The 9,066-nt window shown below is 36.5% G+C and overlaps 1 protein-coding gene across 2 annotated transcripts in view; it reads left to right on the forward strand.

Moving 5' to 3' along the window:
- anln (anillin, actin binding protein) overlaps nt 1-9,066 on the forward strand; it is a 92,588-nt gene that overhangs the window by 70,128 nt on the left and 13,394 nt on the right. For both annotated transcript variants that reach the window (XM_048616182.1, XM_048616188.1), the window contains 2 exons: nt 1,841-1,862; nt 5,545-5,657. In XM_048616182.1, coding sequence (XP_048472139.1) covers nt 1,841-1,862; nt 5,545-5,657 — 135 coding nt within the window. The remainder of the gene's footprint in view (nt 1-1,840; nt 1,863-5,544; nt 5,658-9,066) is intronic.

Genomic DNA, 9,066 nt, shown 5'->3' on the forward strand with positions numbered 1-9,066 from the left:
TGTTTAGTTTTTTTAAATTTTTTTTATTAAATGTAGCCATCTAATTCCTGACCACTTCTGTTTTCCTGCAAACCAGCATAGTAATTGATTTTATCCTGCCATAATTAAGTGGCCCTGTTTCCATCTTGACATTAATTTTATTAGAATATTCCTGTAAAATATTTTACTATTTTATGTTCCTTGAACATTTAATTTCATAGTTTCTCTTTGCCCTCCTAATTTTTTGATGTCTCTTTTTATCTCTTCATTTTCTACTGTTGACAAAATATGACGTGTTCTGTTAAGAGCAATGATTGGTGGAATTGTTTGAAGAAGAATTTTTGTTAAATCATATGCTTATGTAGTTGCTTTCATGACTTCATGACATACCAAAGTAGTTACTAATAAAGTGCTTTAGAAGTACAGTTGCTGCTGTAAGAAACCGCAACCAATCTACGTAAAGCAAGCTCCCATAAACAGAAAGCTGATGACTTCTGATCTGACATTGCTTACCAATTTAATATTTGCTAAGATGCTGGAAGCACCTGTTTAATTTGCATTGTGGAATTGTTAATATCTGTGAGCCACAGCTCTTTCTTGAACAGAATATTAATATTGGATTTAAATTCCATACTTGGTTGAATTTGTCCCGTACCTTATTTCTCCTAATAGTATAGGGACATCATTACATATGCCTAGATACTATGGTTGAGCCAGGACAAAAAAAGCCATGGTTCAATTGTGGGGAGAAACCCTTCTATGACTCGTGCTTTGTTGACATTTCAGAATAAAATATTTGAAAATTGAATAGAAGTTGAATAATTTTTATTGAAAACGTTCAACTGAATTGTGACAGATATATTCTATGAAATCCTTCCAATACTTTCATCTAAAAGTATGAAGAGATTTCTGTTTGGAGCACTTACCTGGTGATGAGTATATCTTTCTAGATGCTGTATTGTCAGTACTCTTCCTCTATTTTTGCATTATTCATTTATCATCCTGATGCATTGATTTCTTTAACACCATATTAAGCTGTGACTTTCGCTAATTTATCCTTCTGAATCATTTATTTCATTGTCTTGATCAAAGTGTTCCTTATCTCACTTACTTCGTCACTCACAGGAAGAGTGTACAAAATGAAAGACTGCGAGATCCTGTTGCTTGGGGTATAGGGAAGGAGCTCTAGAATTAGATGGTTTGCGTGCATGTGCCTGTGTGAATCTAGGGATCCCTTGAAATTCCAAAGGCCATACTTGAAGTTTGAGAATGCCAGTATGCAGACCATCTAACTCAATAATCCAGCAACCTCAGGTCCAGCTCTTTGCTGGAGCATAAAATCTGCGAGATCATGAGAAATCAAGTGTCAGGGTTAGCATAAGAACTTAAAACATATTTTAAAAACACAGTACAACGTAAAACATGGTAGAAAGCAGTCATTTTACAGAATATTTACAATCTCTTTACATGTCAGTACAATTCCGGGAGACTTGAAATACTGCAGGGTTCACGCCAGCAGAACATGCTGGATCACAGAAATTGCCGGACCAAAGAGTGTCAGATTAGGGAAATACAATTTATAGTGAACAATCCTGCTACCCTTAACTATCTGTCAGGGAGAAACAAAGAGGAATAAATGAGCACTTGGCTAGTCCCACATTTGAGAATTGGGCAAGACCTGGTGAGAACTAACGAATAAAGGAGTGAATGAATGGCTTTCTTTTATGTAGCATAAAGCATTAAACTTGTACAGTTGTACTTCATTTGTAATTTTAGATTCAGTAGCAGTTTTTGTATGTGGAGTTTGTGAATAATATTTAATGCTATTTCTTGATCTTTTTGTTCATTTCATTTCAAACAGAAAAGCAACTTGCATACACCAGGTAAGTTGATTGATAACTTGGCATAAACTGGTGTGACTTGCAGTTTCTTTTGCTAATTTATCTTGACTGACCTAAATCACTTGGAAAAACTGCAACTGAATTTCTAATTGAGTTTTTCTAATATAAAAGGAGAGCTTTGCCAACAATTTTCTCATGATATATGCTGTCATGAAATTGAAACCTGCTTACTGAAGCTCAGTTTGGCTTCCACAAGGTGGAAGAGGTGTGGTGAGAGTGACTACCCTTCATATCCAGCCACCTTTTGACCAAATATGACATCAAAGATCCCTAGCAAAACTGGATTAAATGAATGGGGAGTCAAAAGTGGAGATGTTTGCTAATGATTGTATAATGTTCAGCATCATTCACAATCCTCACGTACAAAAGTAGTCAGTATTGTTATGCAGCAAAACCTAGATAACATTCAGGCTTGGGTTTATATGTAGCAAGGAGCATTTGCAGCTCAGACAATGATGCTTTCTAGCAACAATAATCTAATCATTTCCCCTCAACATGGTATTATTACCATCGGAGTACTCCACTGTCAACATCCTTGGCTTACAATTGGCCAGAAACTCAACTGGACCAGCTAATTAAATACTGTTGTTAATAGAGCAGGTCAAAGGAGGGACATTCTGCGGTGAGTAACTCATTTTGTGACTCACGGTATCTCTATAAGGCATAAATCAGAACTGCGATGGAATATGGAATATTTTCCAGTTACCTGGCTGAGTGCAGTTGCAACAATATTGTCCATATCAGACAAACCCATTTGATCACTTTGGTGGTGGAGGAATTGAATGCCATTTGTGGCAGCAGTGTGTACAATATACAAGATGCACTACAACTCACGAAAGTTTCTTCAACAGCGCCTATCAAAGTTTTGATCACCACACTTGGAACAAAAGAATAGTAGATACATGGGAGTACCATCACCTGCAAATTACCTCCAAAACTTTCACCGTCTTGATTTGAAATAATATCACTGTTCTTTTAGTGTTGCTGGGTAAAAATCCTGTGCCTCCCTGCCTAACAGCACATTGGGTGTATCTCAATGTATGAACTGCAGAGGTCCAGAAAGTTGATTCACTGCAACCTTGTCGAAGGCAATTAGAGGTGGGAAATAATTGCTAATCTTGCCATGAAAGAAGATGGTGACATATTGATAATGTCACTGGACAAGTAATCCAAAGCCTAGACTAATATTTAACAGCCCATTGAGTCTGCTGCATCATTCAGTGAGTTTATGGCTGACCTGATAATCCTCAACTCCACTTTCCTGCTTTCTCCCGATAACCCTTGGTTCTCTTTATTCATTAAAAATCTGTCTATCTCAGTCTTGAGTATGCTTAATGACCCAGCCTCTCGACAACCCTTTGCAGTAAAGAATTACAGAAATTTACTACCTTCATGAAGAAATTCCTCCCTAAGCTTAGAGGTCACCCCTTAAAGGTAACAGATCATGCTGCCTGGTCCTGGACTCTTCCCCCAAGGGAAAACATTTCTTCTGAAGAAGAGCGACTGGACTTGAAACATTAACTTTATTTTCTCTACACAGATACTGCCAGACCTGCTGAATTTCTCCAGCAATCTCTGTTTTTGTTTGTTTCAGAGCTCCAGCCTCCATAGCTGTTTTATATATTAGCTTCTCAAATTCTTTTTGCTTCAATAAGATTGCCTCATATTCTTCAAAAAACCGAAAGAACTGCAGATACTGGAAATTAGAAACAAAAAAATTGCTGGAAAAACTTACAGGTCTGGCACCATCTGAGGAGAGAAATGAGAGTTAATCTTTCAGGTCTAGTGACCCTTCTTCGTCCCCACCTTGATAAATTTTGGATATGACAAGACGTTGATATCTTCTTCCTTTGCCTCTGTGCCCATTTCTTTGGACTCCTTTCCTCTCCCTGACCCACCGACCCTTGTACCCACCTCCAACACTCTCCTTCCACGTGGACCCCTCCCTCTGGCCTTCTAACTAATCAACCAGTTCTGAAGAAGGGTTTTAATTTCTGTCCACAGATGCTGCCAGATCTGAGTTTTTTCCAGCAATTTCTGTTATTACATCCTTTTATAGTTGACTAACGTTTTCCCAGTAACAGATGTTAAGCTAACTGGCCCATAGTTACCTGCTTTTATTATCTCCTTCACTTTTTAAGTAAAGGTTTTACATAAGTAGTTTACAACCCTCTGGGACTTTTCCACAATCTAAGGATTCTTGGAAGCTTACTACCAGTGCATCCACTATCTCTGTAGCTATGGTTAATATCCAAGGATGCATCCCATTTGATCCAAATGACTTATCAGTCTTTAGTGCTATTAGTTTCCTGAGTTTTTCTTTCTAGTGTTAGCTATTGCCTTTATTTCTTCTCCTTTTGCCCCCTGAGTATTTACTATTTGTAGAATGTTATTGGTGCCTTCTACAGTGAAGACTGCTGCAAAGTATTAATTTAACTTCTCTGCCATTTCCTGCTTCCCCATTATTATTTCCCCAGGCTCATTCTCTAGGCAGTCTATGTTCATTTTGTGCATGCACTTTTTCTTTTTGTGTTTGAAGAAGCTTTTGCTGTTTATCTTGGTATTATTACTTGCAAGTTTTGCTCTCAACACTTATCATCCTCAACTTTTTTTTTGGGAGATGTCTATTCAATTTAATTAAAATCCTGGAATGTAAAGCTTGTCTTGGTGATAGTGACCATGTCAACTCTCATTGATAGTTGTAAAACCCATCTGTAGTTTTAGGGACTGAAATCTGCCATCCTTGCCCATTCTGGCCTAATGTGACTTCCAGATTCTCAGTAGTGTGATTGACCCTTAATTGCTTTCATCAGTGGTCTAAGAAAACTTTTAGTTCAAGGGCACCTGGGAATGAGAGCAAATGCATACCATGAAATTAAAAATTTTGGCTTTAAGTTAGAACTCAGCAGATAAGTCCCTCCATTCTTTAGTTTCCTGTTTTGTTTTTCTGCTTAAATCTGAACTCTTGAATGAATTTATTTTGCAGGGTAAAAGAAAGGTGATTTAAATGTGTTAACTTTTCACTAGTAGTAGGTTGTTGCATCATGGACAATGAATTTATTAATGCATATAAAGCAAGGTTTGGTGCTAAGATTATAATAATTCATAAGTAAAATAACATTTATGTTAGTCTTGTTCACACATCCAAAACTGAGAGTATGAATGGACATTGTGCCGGTGGAAGTCTCTCGCTTCTAAGCCTTGATAAATCTGTATTGCCAGTAAGGTTGAAGTACTTAGAGCCATTGTGCTGTCTGAAACTTGTAATGTTACTAAATATGCAGGTTCCAACATAAGCAGAAATACATTTGACATTTGGCTCGAAACTGGTCATCATTGTAACTGTTTTCCAGGCAGAAAATTAATCAGTTTCTCAGGCCTGGGCTCCGTGCTCCAAAGATGTCTGAAACATATCACCCAATAGCTAACAATTGGCACTTGTTACCTGGGAATGCTGCTGCTTAAGTTAGACATAAATGTGACCTATCAAATTAAGCTTAGTACTTTTTTTGTTTAGATTCATATGAAACCAGGAGGAGCAGCATAGCTGCTTCTTGCTTCATACCACATATTTGGCTTTCACCTGTTGTCTTTCACTAGTAATTTCCTAAAGGTGCCTGGAAATTTCTTTAAATATTTTTCAATGTTCTGTTTTCATTTGTAGCTTTGACAAGTCCTGGAGGTCCCAATGCAGTGCGCACCAGTAATTTCATCTTGGTTGGATCTCGCAGGTTCACACTGTCTTCAGTAGGAAACACGAAATTCCAACTAGATAAGGTTAACCAACTGGAGTACTACTTTCATCATGTTTTTTCTTCTGTCTGATCTTGTACAGTTTTAGCAAATCGTATATTTCCTTTGTTTAAAATGCTATGCAATATTCTCTGTGTTATGGACAATGAGAGAGATGAATTGAATTAGTTTTATTTTTCTCCTATCTGTACGTAGAGGAATTTTTAGATGTGTTTTTCCTTTTGAAATAGACCACGTGTGTCTCTGTCATAGCCCCTTGTTTGTGAGATCTAAGTTTTATTTAGAGTGTGAAAATGTGGTTTGTTCATACATTTAAACTTGGGGTGGTTGTTGCAATACACCCAGACGCGTAAGCGTATAAGGAAGAATATTTGGAGGTAGTAGCCTAGTGGTAATGTCTCTGGGATAGTATTACACCAGAAAAAGCTAACATTTGCACGTTTGGCTTCTGTAATTTGGTTATCGCATTTGTGATAAGGGCTGTTGTAGTACAGTGGTGGTATCCCTACCACAAGGCCCAGGTTCAAGTCCCGCCTGCTTCAGATCTGTGTAATAACAACAGATCTGAATAGTTTGATTACAAATATCTGAAGGGTAGAAAGAAAAGAATGTTGCAATTAGGAATAATTTAAAACATTAAAATAGCATGAAATTAAACATTAATTCACTACTTTTTGAACAAGCCCAGAAAGTTGATTTCCTTAAGCTGATTCTGCAGAATCCCTTCTTGAGGTATCAGGAGGTGTAACAGTGCTGTTGGTCTACTTTTTAGGCAAATATAAAATTATTTTTGGAAACCAGATTTCGGAGATAATGGGACTAATGACTGTCTTGGCTAAACCTGAAGTCTGGTTTCTGTAGAAAAAATATTTCGGGCAGTGATGTTAGCAGTTAGTTCTTCCCAGACCAGAGCCATGCAAACCAGAACTTAAAATTAAATTTTTTAGAAACTAGAAATTTTGGTCATGTGGCAGGATTCCTTGATGAAGTAATTTCAATGCTTCCTTTGTCGTTTGCTGTGAGATAAATGCTGCTGCTAGTGCCACTTCAGCCCTAATGAATTTCATTAGTCCCGTCCTTTATCTAAAGTAGCCTTGGAGATGCAGATCTATTGCTTCTTTATGCGGCTTTTGATTGCAATGCTAAAAAAGAGAGGCATGAGATTCGAGAAAGTTACTGTCTGAGGTACTGCTGCTTGGAACTTCACAGAATTTGAGATTGACTGGCACTAGCCATACTTTAGTCCAGCAAATTTGTTTGAAATTTTAAATGAGAGCATAATGGTTTTCAAAACAATTAATGGTCTTTCTTCATACAATTCATGCCGCTGTGATTTTGCTTCACTCATACAATGTCATAGTTTACCTGTTGAATCGTGTATTTAATTTTAAATTATATTAGTCATGAAAATTTATTTTAAGTTCATTAGCATATCTTGGAATGTGTAATATTGATTGAAAAACGTTACTTTATTGGTCCTGGATCACTTCCTCGTATACCTGTACTTTGCTGATGCCTTCTAGGTTTGTCCTATATAAATCTTAGAGATGTATTTTCAACATAAAGCTTTATCAAGCAATTGTTATTTTGAAAAGTTGAAACAACCGCAGTGTTCATATAAGTAGCTTTATTTTGACATCCTGTTTGATGGTCCTGTGATGTAAACCATGTATCTGGACTTGGCAGATTACATTAAATCAGGAAACATAGCATTTAGTTAGATCGTGACTGGCCTGTATAACTTTCCTGCCTCAGTTCCAGATCACCACCCTGGGAATACCATACATCATTGTGTTGTAATAAATTTATGAAGGAAGGTTGGAACTGGTTTAGACCAATCTGTGTGTTACCTCTGTGTGTGTTAGCTGTAACTTGATTGGTAACACTCACCTCCTGAGGTTCCAGGGTTCTAGGCTCCTTCAGGACTTGAGTACAGAAAACTGCGAGTTCTACATGTTGGAAGTTCTGTCTTTCAGGTGAGGCATTAAACTGGGGCCATGTCAGCCCTCCGCATAAACTATCCGATGTAAATATCTTGAAGAAAAGCAGAAAGGTTATCCTTAAATCACATTTATCCCTCAATTAACATCGTGAATACAAATTGTCAGCTCATTATTACTTTGCAGTTGTGGCAATTTGCTGGACAAATTGGCTGATTTGGAAATCTCGAAAGTTACAGTGGCAAAATTACAATTCACGAAAAGATATATTTTCTTCACTGCAAGGCACTTTGAGATGCTCTGTGCATGCATGCCTTTCCAACTATCTGTCTTGGTTTTGCAATTCTTAATAGAGATTAAAGATAATGTATCTCAAATTAGATGTAAAACATTTAATGTTACTCCAGGTATGGATGAGTATCCTTTTAAGTAGATTTTCTCATTGGCATGCTCTAATTTGCTGTTATCAAAGGAAAATCTTGTATTCTATTTTTTTTAAATATTGCTTCAGCTTGATAAATATCTTGCATGTAACTTGTTTTATTCGTACCTTTTAATTTATGCAATAACTCATTTGGGGTTTCTGGGAAATATCCTTCAAGGAAAAGGCTGCTATATTTGTCTCATTCATGGATCATCCCTTGCTAGTAGTTAGTTTGCCTGTTGACACTCGCCTTGCTGCACATTACACTCCTTGTAATCAATAACACAGCTGTTATAGCTTGCTGCATGTCACTAATGTTTTTAATAAGTGAACTTTTGCACAAGTTATCTTAATATGTTTGAATAAACAATTTGTTAAAAGGAATACATTAATAAGGACATTAAGTTTGACTAAAATGATCAAAAATGCAAAAGTCACTGATTAAATCTGCAGTCATTACAATTCAAAATACAGACTGAGAATGATTAGGTGACCAGCTGCTGTAGTAAATTGTTTTTCAACTTTTTGGTGGTTAGGAATCCTTGAGTGAATATTCAATAGATTCTGTTTGGTATCCATGTATTGCTTGTAACATTTGTCCAAACAATCACCTGATTCACCACTATTTTTCATGGTATTGTCTTGACAGTTGCTTCAGTTCTACTGTTTTGTTCTCTCAACACAGATTCTTTGCTGAAGTGCTCAAATGAAGCGTTTCAGTCTACACAATAGTAACTTGTGCATGGCTCTTTTTACTTGATGGCGTAAATTATTTATCCTTATCGTTGAATGCCGAATCAGCTGTCACTAATGACTTGCTGCTTTGAACACTTGAAACAAGATCCATTGTAACAAATGAAATATTAATTTATTTCATTACTTAATTGATCCAAAGTATAAATTTGATGACTTCTTGTTAGAGTTTAGTTACCTGATATGTCTTGTGGTACTGGGCTTTTCAATTAGAATTTGAACATTAATATATAAATAATTTGTCTTTTATTTGGCTAAACACCTCAACAGCAATTTTTGTGTAGGTTTGATTTGTTTTTGAGGATCTAGAAAACAT

The sequence above is a fragment of the Rhincodon typus genome, chromosome 2 (genome assembly GCF_021869965.1).
Source record: "Rhincodon typus isolate 14 chromosome 2, sRhiTyp1.1, whole genome shotgun sequence".
Taxonomy (NCBI): Eukaryota; Metazoa; Chordata; class Chondrichthyes; order Orectolobiformes; family Rhincodontidae; genus Rhincodon; species Rhincodon typus.